Consider the following 20,566-nt stretch of genomic DNA (forward strand, 5'->3'; position numbering starts at 1 on the left):
CTTTCCTATGGCATGGAGAGTCCACAATATAATTTTTTTATTGAGACTCCATCCCTAGCAAACCCCACGTATTGTGGTCTTTATTATTATAATTTTTTTGTTTGTTTTTTTAAATTACTTCACAGGACTTATGGCTTTCCAAGTGATTCTCTTTCAAATGAGAAGTATTGGAAGTCTGTGACTAGTAAGAGAGCTGAGATTGAGGAGTTTAAACAACACCCAGTCCAGCTTCCTTCACTGGCTGCCATTTTCCACCCCTTCTGTGAGGTCACCAGCACTTCTATTAAAGGGACACTGAACTCAAATTTTTTCTTTCATGACTCAGAGCATGAAATTGTAAGCAACTTTCTAATTTACTCCTATTATCAAATTTTCTTCATTCTCTTGGTATCTTTATTTGAAATGCAAGAATGTAAGTTTAGATGCTGGCCCATTTTTGGTGAACAACCTGGGTTGTTCTTGCCGATTGGTGGATAAATTCATCCACCAATAAAAAAAGTGCTGTCCGGGTCCTGAACCAAAAAAAGTTTAGATGTCTTATTTTTCAAATAAAAATAGCAAGAGAACAAAGAAAATTAATAGGAGTAAATTAGAAAGTTGCTTAAAATTTCATGCTCTATCTGAATCACAAAAGAAATTTTTTGGGTTCAGTGTCCCTTTAAGGCCTGGGAGACCCCTCCACTAGGGATGTGCATTTGTTTAGTTACTAATGCACATTCATAACTAAAAATGGATATTCATTTAAAAAAAAACAAAATTAAAACGAATAACCGAATGAATGCACCAACAAAATGAAAAAAAAAAAAAAAAATACTGACGAAATTCACCAGTATATATTCATTTTCTTTAAAGTGATGGTAAACTTTAATGAATTAAAGCCCAGCATCAAAGAAATCTTAAAATCGGGGGCTCTTTAATTCATTAAAGTTTACAAAGATGCTTATTTTTTAAAATACTTACCATTGCGTTATGGCAAACATAGCGGCGATCCTCCGCCCACATCTCCTACTTTCTTTAGCAGATGAATGACGAATCCGGCTTCCTCCAATCGTTGCGTGCCCCCTTTGACGTCCAGCTCATGGGGCACTCAACGATTGGAGGAAGCCAGATTCGTCATCCATATGCTAAAGAAAGCAGGAGATGCGGGTGTAGGATCTGCATTATGTTTTTCATAACGCAATGGTAAGTATCTTAAAAAATAATACCCTAATGCCCTCTGGAGAGCGAGCTTACCCGATCCTCTTCTGGCCAGAGCTTTGGCCCCGCTAGCAAGGAGGCTTCGTGCACTTGGCTCCCAGAACCTGCATTAACTTTAGTGTACGTCCTGGGAGCCGATCGCGCTAAGCCTCCTGTGCGCAGGACCAGGGCTCTGGCAAGAAGAGGATTAGATTAGCGCATTAGGGTAAGTATTGTAGCTACAGGTAACTTTTCGCCTGTAGTTTTGAAACATTTAAATTTCTTTTAAGGAAAACAAATATAAATGTTTAACTAAAGTTCAGTATTTGTTTAGTTTTAAATGAAACGAATACCGAATAGCGCAGCCAAAGAATATTCAGGGAAATTTGAACGAAAAATCAGTAGAAACTAAATTTTCTATGTCTGCACAAGAATACCCTCCACTATGATTATCTGCCTGTGGTACTGGGGATCTTTGAAAAGATCATCAGATCAGCTATCCCTGTTCAAGACAAATCCAGATTGTCGTTGTGCCCTGGTGTGAAAGACAATGGTCCGTCATGTGACACGGAAGGGTTTATTTAAAGGGATATGAAACCCAAATTTCATCTTTCATGACTCAGATAGAGCATGAAATTTTCTATTTTACTCCTATTATCAAATTTTCTTTGTTCTCTTGCTATGCTTTGTTGAATGAGCAGCAATGCACTACTGGTTGCTAACTGAACACGAGTGAGCCAATGACAAGCAGTATATATATATGCAGCAACCAATCAGCAGCTGGAACCTAGGTTCTTTGCTGCTCCTGATCTTTCCTAGATACACCTTTCAGAAAAGGATAACAAGAGAAGGAAGCAAATTAAATAATTGAAGTAAATTGGAAAGTTGTTTAAAATTGTAATCTCTGAGTCATGAAAGAAAAATGTTGGGTTTCATGTCCCTTTAAGGAGATGGAATTTCAAATGGTATAAGTTCCTGTCCTAAAATGACTGTATTCTTGTCGGAGGTGTGTCCTTTTCCTACAATGGAGCAGAGTAGTTGTCTATCAGTCAGTGAGCATTCAAAGGAATACTGCAATATTACATTTTGTTTACACAGATTTTTTTTAATTAAAAGTATTTTTTATTTTACAAAAAAAACAAAAAAGTTAGCACCTTTAAAATGCTGCTGATAAACACAATTTCCCTTTAAGACATGAGATACATATTTCTTAAAAATAGAGTGACAGTATCATGCTTTTGTGTGTTTTCACGTATATTTTCTTCCCTTAAAGTGATATGTTACCCATATGCTTAAAGGGACACTGAACCCAATTTTTTTCCTTTAATGATTCAGATAGAGCATGCAAATTTAAGCAACTTTCTATTTTACTCCTGTTATCAATTTTTCTTTGTTCTCTTGCTTTCTTTATTTGAAAAACAAGACATCTAAGCTATTTTTGTGGTTCAGGACCATGGAAAGCACTTGTTTATTGGTGGATGAATTTATCCACCAATCAGCAAAAACAACCCAGGTTGTTCACCAAAAATGGGCCGGCATCTAAACTTACATTCTTGAATTTCAAATAAAGATACCAAGAGAATGAAGAAAATTTGATAATAGGAGTAAATTAGAAAGTTGTTTATAATTGCATGCTCTATCTGAATCACGAAAGAAAAATTTTGGGTTCAGTGTCCCTTTAATCACGGTCCCTTGTAAATCCCGGGACAAGCATCCTGATTGGATATTGAAAATGCATCTAAAACGGATGTAGCTACTGTGGATATTTTGAAAGAAAATATCTTCCCTTTCTTACATAGAGAGAGATGTTCATGATATATTTTCTAGTCAGCTTTATTCAGATAGGCTATAATCACTTTCAAGTGATGCAACATATGGATAATGTCTCTTTAAGTAAAATAAAGGGACATGAAAGCTACAATTTTTCTTTCATGATTCAGATAGAGAATGCAATTTAAAAAAAAAATATCAAATTTGCGTAGTTCTCATTTTATTCTTTGTTGAAGAGATATCCAGTTATTAGGGTGCACGTGACAGGAAATAGTGCTGCATCGAGTGCTCATACTAATGTATAACATTGTTACAAAACCGCTGCCATATAGTGCTGCAGACAAGGTATGCTCCTGAGCCTAAATCCCTGCTTTTCAACAAAGGATAACAAGAAAATAAAGACAATTAGCTAATAGAAGTAAATTGGAAAGATATTTCAAATTGAATGTTCTATCTGAATCATAAAAGAAAAATGTTGGGTTTATGTCCCTGTAACATATTTGTTATTTAGCATACAGACGCTAACAAATTAGCCTCCGTTTGGTACTCTCAACTCATTGGTTACATCTGTTAAACCTGTTAAACCTTTTAACAAAAGTTTTTTTACCAGACAGACAATACCAGTAGGTGACATTTTTTTTGTCCTTCCTAAAAGTCATTTTGTCTGGTAAACGCTACGCGTTTCTCTCTCTTTTGCATGTAGCAAACTTGAACAAGAAGATGAAAGAAAGAGAAGCGATGTTTTACAACTGATCGTATTGATGGCTATTTAGCAGCATGGCACAGACCCCTCATACTGGCACTAGTTTATAGACCTTTCATCATCATCTTGGCTTAGTATTGGTGACCTGTCTGATTCCTCTCTGGCTTCTTGCTGAGACGCTGCAGTTCGCTTGGTCGTTCTGTTCAATATTCCTCCCTAGAAACAAGCGTAAACACATCAATCAAAAGAAGTACATACAATTAAAGGGACATTAAAACATTGCAATTTATATTAGAAGGAGATGAAAACCACATTTTTTTCCTTTCATGATTCAGATAGAGAATATAATTGTACAAAAAAAAAGCAGACTAGAAAATATATGTAAAAAAGAAAGATATTTTACCTCAAAATGTCTTAAGTATTCATACCCCATTGTAAAGGACTTTAAGCAGCAAATCAATATGGCTGTCCCAGGACCGGCAAGGGAGTGAATCTCGTGCACACTCATGTTATTTCCCTATTCAGTTTAAGGAAGTTTACTATGAAATCTCATGAGATCACAGTAAAAGAGTTCATGACCTCAGCACTGCTGATGCTGATTGGCTGCAGTTCATTTCTTCATTTTTTTTATATTTTTTTTACCTGCAGCTGAGTATAACTTTTTACACAGAACTTACTCTGCTGAGCTGAGGAAATTGTGAGGTAAATAATCTTCCTTTTTTACATAGAGATGCTCAGGTGATATTTTCCTGTCAGCTTTTTACAGTTATACTGCATCAGTTTCAAGTGATTTAGCATATGAGTATTATGTCCCTTTAAACAACTTTCCAATTTAATTCTATCATCAAATTTGCTTCATTCTCTTGGTATCCTTAGTTAAAGAAGCAGCAATGCATTAGTGGGAGCTAGCTGAACACATCAGGTAAGTCTATGACAAAAGGTATATATGTGCAGTCACCAATTAGAAGCTAGCTGCCCGTAGTGCATTGCTGCTCCTGAGCCTATCTAGATATGCTTTTCAACAAATGATACAAAGAAAACAAAGCAAATTTAATAATAGAGGTAAACTGGAAAGTTGTTTAAAATTGTATGATCTAGCACAGTACAATTAACTCCGTTGGCAGCCAGTTACACACAGTAAACTAACTCCAGTAACATAACATATTGTTCCTAGAAGCAGCCTTTCTATCATACCTGTTTTTTATCCACAATGTTTAAGGTTCCGGAGGTCACAATGCAGGCGATGGTATTCGCCAGCATGAAAATCATCATTTCCTGCCAGCGCCACAGTGGGATCTTAGTTTCACCACTAAGAGAAAATACAAGGAATACATCACTTTACTATATCACAGTATTAAAGATCTGGTTACTCGTATATAAGCAGGGTCGGCTCCAGAACAAATGAAGTGGGGGGGCATTTTTTTTTCACGAGGGGGCACGCATTTACAAAGCATATATGAGAATCAAAATAATAGCAGACCTACATATTCTGCAGGAAATATTCTCTCTCTCTCATTCTTTCTTTCTTTCTCTCTCTCTTTCTTTCTCTCACTTCTCTCTCACTCTCCCTCGCACATTTATCTCACCTTTTAGATTTGTGCAGTTAGTTCCAATAAAACATATATCACACTTCTGCTTCCCCCTCCCCACTCTCTCTCTCTCATAGCACATAGACATAGGAGATACTAACTGGAGTGGAGACACAGCATTAGCTAATCCATGAAGGCCCCCAACAAAAAAAATATATGATTTTGATACATTTAATATTTTTACACATTCCACAGGCCTTACAAGCACAAAGTGTGTATGGTGCTGTACTGAGAAGCACTCTAGCGCTATTACTGTTGGTATAGAGAGAACAATATCACTGCACACAAGCACTGTTACAGATGGTGAAGGGAAGGCAAAGCCCCTGCAAACTGACACATTTACTGATGGTAGAAGAAAATGTCCCTACACAATGTCTTTGTAGATAGATTAAAACACACCCATCTATGTAATATACGCACCATTCTGTATTATGAATATGCATTATGCAATACACACAGAAAACAGCTTGCAGCATTGCCATTTGTTTATCTTGTAATAAACGTAGTCATGTTATTTGTGTTTTCTGTGCTATATGCATTTATATCTTATGTTTGCTCCAATTACATTGATATATCTTAGTGTTGTTATCCAAAATTTATTAGATATAGAAAAAATCTGCTCTGCTGCCTCTAGACATACAATATGGTTAATGAATAAAAAGGGAAGGAGCACATTCACAATGCTCTGCATTATTAACCCTGTCTTAACTGATAAGCATAATCATTAGCCATACTGCACCTTCTCAAATTCTCTTGTAAATACATTAATATATGTGATAATTAATGACAGTGATGAATACAGCTCAGCAGCCTCATGTAACTCTATAGCAGAGAGATTAAATACCTGGTGTGTGCTGCAGAAGTGCAGATGATGATTGCCAACTTTGCCAAGAGACACCGTCACCCCCCAGGGCCCCCCCCCCCCCCGGACCGCCATTACCCCCAGCAGCTCAGATCTTCCAACTCACTCACTGTAGACAGTGACCATCACCCACCTGAGTACGCGTCTGCTTTTTCACTCAGTCTGCCACTGCTTGTACGCTAGCTGCCAACTTCGAGTCCTCTTCAGCCCTGCCGAACCCGATTGCCACCTGGTCTTGGAGATCACGTGCGCGACTCACTCAAGCCACATGCAGAGTGCAGGAAGGCGGCTATTGGTGGGAGGACGTCATGTGACGTCGGCAGCAAGCTGGACCGACGAGTCAATTATAATTTTTTTTAGAAAAGTATATACATACACTAGACTAGAGCAAAAGTGCCGTCCCCCAAAATTTCTTGGCCTAGGCCTTAAAACACCACTGGAGGGGGCACAGCATTCCATTTGGGTAGGCATTGCCCCCCAAAGCCCCCCCTTGGAGTCGACCCTGTATATAAGTGAAAGAAAAAGAGGTCCTGAAAGGAGAGCTATTGTCTTCAGGCTGACCGTGTTAAATATTGTTTAGAAGTGAGCAGTCTGCAATGAGTATTGGTTTAAAAATTGTACACACACAAAACCCTATTACAAGATTAGGAAAAAAAGTAAATTTATGCTTGCTTACCTGATAAATTAATTTCTTCTATGGTAAGACGAGTCCACGGATTCATCCTTTACTTGTGGGATATTATCCTTCCTAACAGGAAGTGGCAAAGAGCACCACAGCAGAGCCGTCTATATAGCTCCTCCCTTAGCTCCACCCCCCAGTCATTCGACCGAAGGTACAGGAAGAAAAAGGAGAAACTACAAGGTGCAGAGGTGACTGAGTTTAAATCAAAAAAACATAATCTGTCTTAAAAGGACAGGGCGGGCCGTGGACTCGTCTTACCATAGAAGAAATTAATTTATCAGGTAAGCATAAATTTACTTTTCTTCTATAAAGGTAAGACGAGTCCATGGATTCATCCTTTACTTGTGGGAAACAATACCAAAGCTATAGGACACGGATGAACGGGAGGGACAAGACAGATGGTTAAACAGAAGGCACCACTGCTTGAAGAACCTTTCTCCCAAAAATAGCCTCCGAGGAAGCAAAAGTATCAAATTTATAAAATTTGGAAAAGGTATGAAGCGACGACCAAGTCGCAGCCTTACAAATCTGTTCAACAGAAGCATCATTTTTCAAAGCCCATGTGGAAGCCACCGCTCTAGTAGAGTGAGCTGTAATTCTTTTAGGGGGCTGCTGTCCAGCAGTCTCATATGCCAAACGGATGATGCTTTTCAGCCAAAAAGAAAGAGGTAGCCGTAGCTTTCTGACCTCTACCTTTTCCAGAATAGACCACAAACAAAGAAGATGTTTGACGGAAATCTTATGTCGCTTTTAAGTAAAACTTCAAAGCACGAACCACGTCCAAGTTCTGCAACAGACGCTCCTTCTTAGAGGAAGGATTAGGACACAGAGAAGGAACAACAATTTCCTGATTAATACTCCTATTAGTAACAACCTTGGGAAGGAATCCAGGTTTGGTACGCAAAACCACCTTATCAGCATGGAAAACAAGATAAGGCAAGTCGCATTGCAATGCAGATAGTTCAGAAACTCTTCGAGCCGAAGAGATAGCAACTAAAAACAGAACTTTCCAAGATAGAAGTTTAATATCTATGGAATGCATAGGTTCAAACGGAACCCCTTGCAGAACTTTAAGAACCAAATTCAAACTCCATGGCGGAGCAACAGGTTTAAACACAGGCTTGATTCTAACTAAAGCCTGACAGAACGACTGAACGTCTGGAACATCTGCCAGACGCTTGTGCGATAAAGCAGATATCTGTCCCTTTAAGGAACTAGCTGATAGACCCTTCTCCAATCCTTCTTGGAGAAAGGACAAAATCCTAGGAATACTGTTCTTACTCCATGAGTAGCCTTTGGATTCGCACCAATAAAGATATTTACGCCATATCTTATGATAAATTTTCCTAGTGACAGGCTTTCGAGCCTGAATCAAGGTATCTATGACCGACTCAGAGAATAACCGCTTGGATAAAATCAAACGTTCAATCTCCAGGCATTCAGCCGCAGAGAAACTAGATTTGGATGTTGGAACGGACCTTGCATCAGAAGGTCCTGTCTCAGAGGCAGAGTCCATGGTGGAAGAGATGACATGTCCACTAGGTCTGCATACCAAGTCCTGCGTGGCCACGCAGGTGCTATCAAAATCACTGAAGCTCTCTCCTGTTTGATTCTGGCAATCACACGAGGAAGGAGAGGAAATGGTGGAAACACATAAGCCAGGTTGAACGACCAGGGTACTGCTAGAGCATCTATCAGTACTGCCTGAGGATCTCTTGACCTGGACCCGTAACAAGGAAGTTTGGCGTTCTGACGAGACGCCATCAGATCCAATTCTGGTGTGCCCCATTGGCGAATCAATTGTGCAAACACCTCCAGATGGAGTTCCCACTCCCCCGGATGAAAAGTCTGACGACTTAGAAAATCCGCTTCCCAGTTCTCCACGCCTGGGATATAGATTGCTGATAGATGGCAAGACTGAGTTTCTGCCCATCAAATTATTTTGGTAACCTCTATCATCGCTAGAGAACTCTTTGTTCCCCCCTGATGATTGATATATGCTACAGTCGTGATATTGTCCGACTGTAATCTTATGAATTTGGCCGAAGCCAGTTGAGGCCACGCCTGAAGCGCATTGAATATCGCTCTCAGTTCTAGAATATTTATCGGGAGGAGAGCCTCCTCCTGAGTCCACACACCCTGAGCTTTCAGAGAATTCCAGACTGCACCCCAGCCCAGAAGGCTGGCGTTCCGATTTTTTTTTATTATTTATTGCTGCATCCACACTAAACAGAGCAGCGTGAGTACAGAAAGGAATAGTCTGTGTGGCTGTCGGGCGCTCCTTGAGTTGTGGCGCGAAACGCCATATTTAGTACAAAACCATAACGTAAAACAGCATATCTCTTACAGACTACATAACAAGCCTCTCACTATTATCTTCACTCACAGCAAAGGGAGCTCTTTGGAGAGGGCACTTTGATTGCTTTCAACTGGATTGCAAAAATTCCATACAAGCAGCCACTTGCCAGTTCACATATTTTTGCTAACCAGTATTACACACTGGAGATTTTGTGTTGAAAACATCCAATGTAAGCAGCCACTTGTCAGTTCACATAATTTTGTTAACTAGTATTACACACTGGAGATTTTGTGAATTAAGCACCTTATAAACGATAAGGCATCTAACACAGGGGACAGTAAGACACTGCAGGCCACTTAGCCACGTGGATACGAATTTGAATAAAGACACTCTCCTCACTCACTCTAATACCTGCTGGGTAGAGGCTTGTACACATAAGTGGGTCACCCTGGACTGACTAAAGCAGGTGAAATTAAGAAGAAGGAGACAGGACAAAGCCAGCTTACAACTGACTAGGTTACTAACGCAGTCTCCAGCACCTACAAAAATATATTTGTCTGAGTATCCTGCTCCCTGCTAGAGAACACAGTGGACCCTATAATTTGCTAGCTCACACTTGTATCGACACATAGCTTAAGAACAGCTCTAGTGATAAGTGCAAAATTCATCTGCTATAAGGCACTCTCCTCCCCATTTCCTGCTGTACACGGTTGCAGCAGGTCATATCCCACTATCCTTTTCCCGGCTTGGCCTAGTGAAGGCAAACTCCCTGGGGAGAGTGCTTTACATTGCCCTCGTGCCCCTCCTGGAGGCAGCTGATGTAATTGGAATTGAATAACGGCTTACCTAGTGTGGCAACCTCAAAGCTAAAGTTACCCCTGTCTTAACTGATACATTCTACAGAGGCTATGGAATAAAAGAATAATTGTTGGCCATAAACGCCCGCCCCACAGTCAGTGCCTTCCTTTAAAGCATATCCTACCACGCTATAAGGAAAACAGGTGCAGAGGGACTGCCCAGTGAGAAGCGCGTCTCTCTATCTCCTACTGGAGGGTGGAACCATACCCATATCTAGCGTCACATTGGAGTGAGAGTAGCGCCTGTGGAAGAATATGTCACATTCCCAGAGAAAGAAGAACAGGCCGCAACTGTCGATCAAGAAAACAGTTATAGACCATTTTGGCCAACTTAGTATAGACAGACACACTCCAGATGATCCACCTAACTCTCCAACATCAGACTCGTCTGGATTCACGGTAGCAGCCTTGAAAGAGATACAGCATTGCACTCAGGAGACGGCTACTCCTACATTCATTCTGGACTCCCTCAAAAGCATGCTAGACGATCATCATAACTCTTTCTCTGCTAAACTATCTGCTTCAACTGCCGAGCTGAAAAAAGAAATTTCCTCGACTAACGAGCGAATTGACATGTTAGAAAGAAAATATGAAGATTTAGCTACAGAGCAAGCTAATGGGTTAGCCTTTTCTCAGACCCTATCAGACTATTTAGACTCTGTCGAAGATAAAATAGCTGATATCGAAGATAGGTCTCGGAGAAATAATTTGCGAATAAGAGGGATTCCTGAGACTGTCTCTCCAGCTGACCTCCAATCTTATCTTAAAGAGCTTTTCCATAACTTAGCTCCAAAAACCTCAGATTCAGAAGATATGCTTGACCGTGCTCATCGCACCCTAAGGCCGAGAGGACTTCCCGAGGGACAACCCAGAGATGTGCTTGTAAGGCTCCACTATTTCACATATAAAGAAAGATTGCAAAGAGCACATTTCCAGAAGCCCCAACTACCTGAAAAATTTCAAAACTTACAGATCTTTCCGGACCTCTCCACAAGAACACTACAACAGAGGAAAACATTTACAGATGTTACCTCCACCCTGCGGAATAGAAATGTTAGATACCGCTGGGGCTACCCTATCAAACTTCTGATCTTCAAGGACAACCAAACCTTCACAGTGCACAATGTCACACAAGGCCTTGCTCTCCTTAAAAACTGGAACATGGAGGTTTCTCGTGCAGCTGCCCCCCGAGGCCCTCCCAACAACAAGTTGCGCCAGCTTGATGCCACAACGCCTGAATGGACTGCTCTTCCCCCAAGGAACCCTGCATCCCACAGCTCAGCATCCTCCCGGAGGGACTCTGGCTTGTCAACTACCACTCTTTCCCAGAGGAGATCATTCTCAACACCAACTTGAGTCAATTATTTCTGGGCATTTTTTCTGCACTTTCTACATCTAATCTATAACTGGGATCTCCGGGTGGTACTCACCTGGTTGTTCCATCGTCCCTTAGCTCTCTCCTCTTGAGTGAGGGACCTGCAGGTGGGAGAGACCTATCTGGACATTGACTTCGACCATAGGATCTGTGTCGGGACTCTGCTAAGTATAATTTTGGGCTATATTACCTGTTTGTTTTTTCTGTGTATTCACTGCTGTTTTTCTTTATTTACCTTATATTATGTTAAATGTTCTATGTTGATGTGTACTAACTACTGTTTTTTATACCCTTTAGTTAGCTAGGGTATGTTGGTATATCGCTACACAGATATGCATTGTAAATAGGACATCTACTAACTTTAGCAGCCTCTTAGACATGGATAGCATTACATGTCCTAATATCCTTAACGTAAGCATGAGACCTCGCTAGTATAAGGGCGGTCTTGCCAAGAATGATATACCCCCAGAAATGCTAGGTTAAAAGCTTCAGTCTATGGTATAGCATAGGATGTGAACTTTTGTTACTAATTAAGTCTTGACAAATGTATTCTATGCTATTTTAAGTATTCTGGGTTGCTGTGTACTAACCTTTGTTTTTCTCCCTTTTTCAGTTAGTCAGGTTTTATTAATTAATGTGCCGCTATACAGGTACAGTTTGTAGATAAGGTATCTGCTTACTTTAGAAGCCTTTGTTATCATACAAATAGTTTTAAGAAATATAATGAGGACCTCTCATTTCCACATGTAGATGCTTTCTAGGTAGCGTCAGCTGCCCTACTATCCTGTGAGCTAACACAAGACCTTGTTACTACAAGAGCTCTCCTGACAGAAGTGAGGTACCTTTGGATACGCAGTACTGAATACCCAACTAATAGTAAAGCATATGATATTAACCTATATTACAGCCCTTGTGTGTATAACTGTATTCTTCTTTTAAAGGGACAGTAAACCTTAAAAATAATGTTATATAATTCTGCACATAGTGCAGAATTATATAACATTAAATTAGCCAAACATTATAAAACATAATTTCCCCTATTAATTTTTTTAAAAAAACGCTGTTCTACAGACCCGCTCTCTGTACTCTGCTGAGCGGGTCTGTTATATTTACTCAGCGCATTGGGCCAGCTGTATAGTCACAGCCCGGCCCGACCGCGCCATAAGACTAAGTGCAGCTCGCTCCTGTGACAGTAAATATAACAGACCCGCTCAGCAGAGTACAGAGAGCGGGTCTGTAGAACAGCGTTTTTTTAAAAAAATTAATAGGGGAAATTATGTTTTATAATGTTTGGCTAACATAATGTTATATAATTCTGCACTATGTGCAGAATTATATAACATTATTTTTAAAGTTTACTGACACTTTAATGTTATGAAACGACATGCATAGATAGTGTAGTCCCTACACCTTTCTTTCACACATAACTGCTTGGTCTCACCCAACAAAAATTTCACACACCCAATCTATAATGGTACTATTCCCTCATGATGGAAGACACTGAAAATACAAAATCTGTATGGTTTATTACCGTACCACTACTACACTTACATTTGGGCGGGCGGTATATATATTGGCCGCCCTGTCTCTGATTTTTCACTACATTTTTTACTTTTCGTGGACCCTAGAACACTTGGCGTTCTATTATATTACAATTCTAATACCCCCCCCCCTATTTTAAAAAGAGGACTACCTAAGTGGTTTGTCTTGTCAATACTGCAACACCCCATAACCCCATATCTTACACAGCTATACATATATTTGTGCCGGCACCTAGATACCCCTGAAATTCACTACTTACCCTACCTTCCTATAATAACCCTAAAGACCCCCCCCCCCCCCCCTCCTCTCCTCGCTCTGTTTTTTTTTTTTTTTTCTCTTCTCTCTTCCTCTCTCTCTCTCTCTCTTACTCTCGCTTCTCTGCCTCCTTTCTCTTTCTCTAGTTAGGCATGGCATTATCATTTACCTCACATAATGTCCGGGGCCTCAACACACACAACAAAAGAAGCAGACTTTTGCGACATCTTAATCAGACAAAATCTCAAATAGCATTCCTTCAGGAGACACATTGGGTTGATAGCTCCCCCATACCTTTTAGGTCTAAACAGTTTCCGGTGGTGGAAGCAGCATCCTTTACGACTAAATCTAGAGGAGTGGCAATTCTAATCCATAAACAACTTCTATTTGAAAAAATAAATGCTTATGCAGATCCTCAGGGCCGCTATTTGATATTGAATTGTAAATTGGAAGGAGTACCCTATACTCTTGATTCTTATTATGGTCCCAACACAGGCCAGACAAAACATCTTAGAAAGTTTTTACGTCTCTTAACCACTCAGACTGGGAACCCTACTACTCGCGGGGGATTTTAATATGCTATTGGATACCATGATGGACAGGCGTTCCCCCAAACAAAGAGCATATGACCCGGCGCTAATCCAAACCTCTATGCAATTCTCAACACTTATTGCACAGTATAACCTTTATGATGTCTGGCGCTGCATGCACCCTACGTCTCAGGATTATTCCTATTATTCCAATGTCCATCTCTCCTACTCTCGCATTGATTATATCTTCTGCGAACCCTGTCTTTTGGATGGTATCCGATGCGCAAGTATGCCGGGTTGCACTTGGTCGGACCACTCGCCTGTCCAAATGACCATGAGCTCTCCTACGGCCCTGTCTTCCAGGCCACCGTGGCAACTCCCAGAATTTCTTCTGGACGACCAGGGCAACGTTGCCTACCTCCAAGAGGAAATTGCACAATTTTTAATTATTAATGACAATGGCTTAGTGGGAGACTATTCCCTATGGGGTGCACTCAAGGCGTTTGTGAGAGGTCTCTTGATGAAACTAAAGTCCAAATATAATAAAGTACATGGAGGCTCCCTAGCGCAATTGTCAGTGGAGCTGTGAACTCTCATATCGCAGCACAAGCTTACGCTGGACTCTGAGGTTCTTGCTAGCATTAATGCCGTTAAACAGCAAATTATTAGCTTAGAGACCTCTAGGATTCATTGGCAAATGCAAAAGGTAAAACAACTCTACTATGCCAAAGGTTATAAGGCAGATCGCATTTTAGCTAACAAACTGAGGCAGCGAACTGCAGATGCCCGCATCCCGTATATCAAATCGCCGGACGGCGTAGTCCGTCTTCCTTCTGATATTGGTAAGGCATTTGCCAACTATTACTCTAAGCTTTACAACCTTAAGCATTCTTCAGATGCCTCTGTGCCCACAGTTACGGCAATACAGGGTTTCCTAGGCGCTTTGTCTCTCCCGACACTGACAGACGAACAGAAAGATCTTATAGACGCCCCTATTACTTCGCAGGAAGTTGCCGGTGCCATAAAATCCCTGAAATCCCATAAGGCTCCAGGCCCAGATGGATATACAGCCCTTTTCTATAAAATGTTTAGCCTATCCCTTCTCCCTTTACTCACTAGAGTTTTTACACTGGCCAGAAAATCGGGCTCTCTTCCGTCTGAGTTCTTGGAGGCAGTCATTGTAGCTATACCAAAACCAGGCAAGGATCCTAATGCCTGTGAGAATTTCAGACCTATATCACTAATCAATGTTGATATAAAACTCTTGGCCAAAATTTTAGCAGCTAGACTAAACCACATCCTCCCCTCGCTCATTGGCTGGGACCAGGTGGGATTTACTCCTGGACGAGAAGGGCCGGATAACACCAGGCGTCTTTTAAATATTTTTTTTTAAGCCAAGCGAGCAAATATTCCATGTACAACCTTAGCCTTAGATGCCGAAAAGGCGTTTGATCAGGTAAATTGGCTCTACCTATTTGAAGTATTGCAGGTTTTTGTCTTTCCACCTTCTTTTCTGTCCTGTGTAGGGGCGTTATACTCTTCTCCCTCGGCAAGGGTTAGGGGGCTGGGATTTCTTTCGCCTTCTTTTCCTATCACTAATGGAACGCGGCAGGGGTGTCCCCTATCTCCCCTGGTATTTGCACTAGTGATGGAGCCATTGGCTGAGGCAATTCGTTCCGCTGAAGATATTGTTGGTGTAGACATTGCTGGCATACCTCAGAAAATTTCCCTATTTGCGGACGACCTCACAGTTTTCCTAGGAGTCTACACTCCATCTCTCCCAGCTCTTTTCAAACTCCTTCATACTTTTGGAGAGATCAGCTACTATAAGTTGAATGTAAGCAAAACTGATGCTTTTACTATAAACATCTCAGAAAGAGACTTCAACAGCCTCTCGCAGAGGTATGCATTCAATTGGTCACGCCACAGATTAAAACACTTGGGGGTCTTTCTGTCCTGGAGTGTATCCACTATAGTTGAGGCAAACTTCTACCCATTGCTCAGCTCTTTCCAGCGATGTGTGGATAGATGGAATGTTCCGTGTATTTCCAAGCTGGGCAGGGTGGCAGCTTTTAAGATGACTTTACTACCCAAGTTAACTTATTTGTTTAGAACCCTACCAATCCCAATCCCCAAGTCCCTTATCGGTAAATTCCAGATGCTGTGTAATAAGTTCATTTGGAAGAAGGGACACCCCCGGGTGTCCACTCGAATTATGCAGCAACCGATGCTGAGTGGAGGCGCGGGCGCCCCCAACTTAGCCTTATATCATGAAGCAGCTAGGCTAGCTCACATCCTACCCTGGAATTCCACCTGTTCGGATTGCAAATGGTGGAGGATTGAGCAGGCTTCCTTACCGGACTTACTTTCCTTATCGGATCTCATTTGGATCCCAAAACATATTAGAACATCTCTTAACATTGAAAACTATATAGTTGTCTCGGCTTTGCGCTTTTGGGATAGAATTAGATCTCTTCCCCAAATAGCTCCTCACCCCTCCCCTAGCCAGACCCTTTCGGGTATTCTTAAAGCATTACGAGATACGCATCCACAAGTGTGGCAGTCCCATGGTATCGTTACTATTGGCGACCTTTTCCCAAACGGCCAGCTTATTTCATTGGCAGCATTTCGAGCAACTTACAACCCATCTCAAATATTACAATTTGAATTTTGGAGGCTTAGAAGTCTCCTTAGATCCTGGGGGTTTACTGAATTCCCACTGCGCATACGAACCAATTGGGAAAAGCGATGGGACACGGCTGAAAGGATTCCGAGAGCACTGTCTATCTCCTACCAGGACTTGCTCAACCCGAATGTTTACTACAAATCAGCTTATATTATTTCATGGGAGAGATCCCTTGGGTTCCATGCCTCTCAAGAGGACTGGTCGCTGGCTATCTCGCTCACCAAAAAAGCCCTCCATTGAGTCACCTTGTTGGAATTGTATCTTAAAGTCTGTACCCAGTGGCATCTTACGTCACTGAGACTCTTTAAAATTTCCCCTATAAATTCCCCTCTTTGCTGGAGAGGGTGTGGACTTGTTGGCTCCCCGGCTCATATATGGTGGGAATGCCCACGACTACTCCCTTTGTGGGAGATGCTTTCTAAAAGATATTTTGACCTCGACCCTACCTTATGGACTAGTCCGCAAAAGGTTCTGTTCCATCTGTCCCTTGGGTCCCCTATTACTCCCAACAGTCTGATTAGTATATACCTAATGATGGCTGTTAAGCTGTCTTTAGCTAGAAGATGGAAACAAGCTGCGACCCCCACTTGGAATTATATTTCTAAAATTATGTCCTATCTAGAGGCAATGGAGTGCCCTATTTTTACCTCTAATAATAAAGTTCAGCTTTACTGCTTGGCCTGGGAAGGGTGTGAAAAATTAATAGGATCTAGATTGGAGGACTTTTGTGCTTCCTTCTCGTTCTTCTGTGCTTCCTTCTTTCCTCTTCTTCTCTTTCTTTCCTTCCCCCCCCCCTTTTTTTTCCCCTTCTCTTTCCTCCCTCCCCACCCCCACCCCTTCTTTTTCCCTTAATTCTAGTGACTGGCACAGATTTCATAATAGTGTTTACAACACCCCTTCCCCTTTTTGCCCCCCTTTGCTTTTTCCCGTTTTTTACTTATCTATTTCTCTTTATAACTCCGAGAGAAATGATAATACACCACTTAGACTAAATATCTCTAGTACATACAACATACTATATTGTTAACCCTTTAGTCAAGATTTTAACCTACCCCGATTATAGTATTAAATAGAGAAAGAGATTCTTCATTTAAGGGCCCGCGAGTTACCCTTTCATATTATTGCCTACCTACTTTGTAACTTACTCACTGTCACTGTATGGTCCATGAGTGGCCATTCCTATTATAACGTGGGTAATTTGGTTGAGCAACAATGGTTATTTGTTTTGAAAATGCAATTGGTCATTTCCCTATATTATGTTCTTATTTGATGGACTTTGACAACTTGTTTTACCTTGAAATTTGTAATGACATTCACCTTTTTGTTTGTATCGCAAAGAATCTCAATAAAAATATATATAAAAAAAAAGAATAAAAACCTCCCATGGGAAGATTCTTTTCCATGTTATGTTATAACAAACCCTGTGAAAGCTCAGGTATTTCTGAAATGTGTTTCAGATTTTCAGGGGTGATGGTTCCAGTTCCTCTGCAGGAACAGAGTTTGGATTTCTATTCAAATCTATTCATTGTCCTAAAAATTCGTTCAGACCAATTCTGGATCTGAAATGTTTATATCGTTTTGTAAGAGTCCCAACTTTCAAGATGGTGACTATAGGGACTATTCTGCCTTTCTGTTTAGCAAGGTTACTTTATGACCACAATAGACTTACAGGACGCTTATTTTCAATTCCTTCAGACCACTATTTTTTTTCTGAGATTCTCTTTTCTAGATAAGCATTACCAATTTGTCGCTCGTCCTTTTGGGCTAGCGGCAGCTCAGAGATTCTTTTCAAAGATTCTTGGTGCCCTATCTGTATTCAGAGAGCAGGGTATTGCAGTGTTGCCTTATTTGGATGATATTTGGTACTAGCTTTAATCTTTTCATTCAGCAGAATCTCACTTGAAACAACTAGTGTTTCCTCAAGACATGGTAGGGTCACCTTTTTAGGTTTCCAGATTCATTTTAGTGTCTATGATTCTTTCTCTGACAGACAAGAGACGAATTAAGTTAATTTTAGTTTGTCTAAATCTTCAGTCTCTATTTTTTCCTTCAGTGGTTATGTGCATGGAAGTTTTTGGTCTCATGACTGCAGCATCAGGTGCGATCCTCTTTGCTCGTTTTCGTTTGAGGTCTCTATAGCTTTACATGTTGCACCATAGCTGCAGGGATTATTTTCAGTTATCACAACTAATTTACTTAAATCCCAACACTTTTTTCTCTCTGATTTGGTGGTTGGACTATCACCTTATTGCTCAGGGGGCCTCATTTGTTCATACTACCTGGACTGTATTCTCAACAGATGCAAGTTTTTCAGGTGGGGGAGTTGTCTGGGAGTCTCTGACAGCACTGGTTTGGAAACCTCAGGAGGCGAGGATATCAATCAATATTTGAGAACTCCATACTATTTTCAGGGCTCTTCAGGCGTGGCCTCTAAAAAGAAATGTAAAAGTTGTCTCTTCTATAAACAGACAATATCACAACAGTGGCATTTGTCAATCATCAAGGAGGGACTCACAGTCCTTTAGTTATGGAGGAAGTATCTTGGACGGAATCCAACTCTTGTCTAATTTCTGAGATTCATATCTCAGGTGTAGACAATTGGGAAGAGGATTATCACAGCCATCAGACTTTATATCTGGGGGAGTGCTCTCCATCCAGATATGTTTTTTTCATCTTGTACAGATGTGGGGTCTTCCAGAAGTAGATCTGATGGTCTTTCCAGGTCCAAGGATCCTCAGGCAGAGATAGTGGATGCTCTAGCAGTTCTTTGATTTTTACGAATCTGCTTACATTTTTCCGCCTCTGTTTCTTTTTCCAAGGGTGATCTTCAAGATCATAATGGAACAATTGTTATGTGTTTCTGATAGCTCCAGCTTGGGGTCTCAGGTTTTGGTATGCAGACCTTGTCTGTTTCTAGGAGATTTTATTTTCGGGTTTGGAAAACCTATATTTCTTGATGTTCATCTCATGATTATTCTTGGCATTCTTTTAGAATTCCTGGGATTTTATAGTTTCTTCAGGATGGTTCGGATTAACGTTTTGTCTGCAAATACTTTGAAAGGACAAATTTCTGCTCTGTCTTATTTCATAGAAAGATTGCTTAAGTTCCTGATATTCAATGTTTTGTTCAGGCTTTGATTCATATTAAACCTGTTTTTAATTCTATTTCTTCTCCTTGGAGTCTCAATTAAGATTTTTCAGGCTCCTCCTTTTGAGTCTATGTATTCTCTGGACATTAAATTACTTTCTTGGAAAGTGTTTATTTCTTTTGGCTATCTCTTCTGCTTGAAGAGTTTCTGTATTGTCTGCTCTCTTTTGCGAGTCTCTTTATCTGTTTTTCCATCAAGATAAAGCTGTTTTGCGGACTTCATTTAAATTTCTACCTCAAGTTGTGAATTCTAACAACATCAATAAGGAAATTGTTGTTCCTTCTTTGTGTCCTAATTTTAAGAATACTCTTGTAGGTTCTTTATATTCTTTGGATGTGGTAATAACTTTGAAATATGTTGAGGCTACTTAAGATTTCAGAAAGACTTCTAGTCTTTTTGTTATTTTTTCTGTCTCCAGTAAAGGTCAGAAAGTATCTGTTATTTCGGTTCAGACTTTTGATTCACAAAGCTTAGAGAATTACAGCTCATTCTACTAGATCAGTTGCCACTTTTTAGGCTCTCAAGAATTAAAGGGACAGTCAACACCAGAATTTTTGTTGTTTAAAAAGATAGATGATCCCTTTATTACCCATTCTCCAGTTTTGCATAACCAACACTTATATTAATACACTTTTTACTGCTGTGACTATCTTGTATCTAGGCATCTTCTGACCGCCCCTAATCACATGACTTTTAGTTATTATCTATTGACTTGCATTTTAGCCGATTAGTGCAGTGTCTGCCACTAGCCACGGGCGTGATCACAATGCTATCTATGTGGTTTACCTGAACTAGCTCTCCCCTGTTGTGAAAAGCAAATACAAATGTATGTGATTAGAGGCGGCCTTCAAAATTATCATATGAGCCTTCCTAGGTTTAGCTTTCAACTAGAATACCAAGAGAACAAAGCAAAATTGTTGATAAAAGTAAATTGGAAAGTTGTTTAAAATTACATGCCCTAATTAAAAAATAAAAGTTTTTTTTTTGGACTTGACTGTCCCTTTAAGCTTCAGTTGATCAAATTTGCAAAGCAGCATCTTGGTCTACTTTGCATACTTTTTCTAATTTTACCTTTTTTTTTTAATGTGTTT

At 40.4% G+C, this 20,566-nt stretch overlaps 1 protein-coding gene across 2 annotated transcripts in view; it reads right to left on the bottom strand.

Moving 5' to 3' along the window:
* Positions 1-2,260: 2,260 nt before the first annotated feature.
* The window catches only part of LOC128641990 (major facilitator superfamily domain-containing protein 1), a 145,673-nt gene continuing 127,367 nt past the window's right edge, over positions 2,261-20,566 (bottom strand). For both annotated transcript variants that reach the window (XM_053694622.1, XM_053694621.1), the window contains exons 13-14: positions 4,844-4,958; positions 2,261-3,865 (exon numbers count right to left, since the gene is read on the bottom strand). In XM_053694622.1, the coding sequence (XP_053550597.1) occupies positions 3,749-3,865; positions 4,844-4,958 (232 nt within the window). In that variant the 3' untranslated portion in view covers positions 2,261-3,748. The remainder of the gene's footprint in view (positions 3,866-4,843; positions 4,959-20,566) is intronic.

The sequence above is a fragment of the Bombina bombina genome, chromosome 11, assembly GCF_027579735.1.
Source record: "Bombina bombina isolate aBomBom1 chromosome 11, aBomBom1.pri, whole genome shotgun sequence".
In the NCBI taxonomy this organism is placed as follows: domain Eukaryota; kingdom Metazoa; phylum Chordata; class Amphibia; order Anura; family Bombinatoridae; genus Bombina; species Bombina bombina.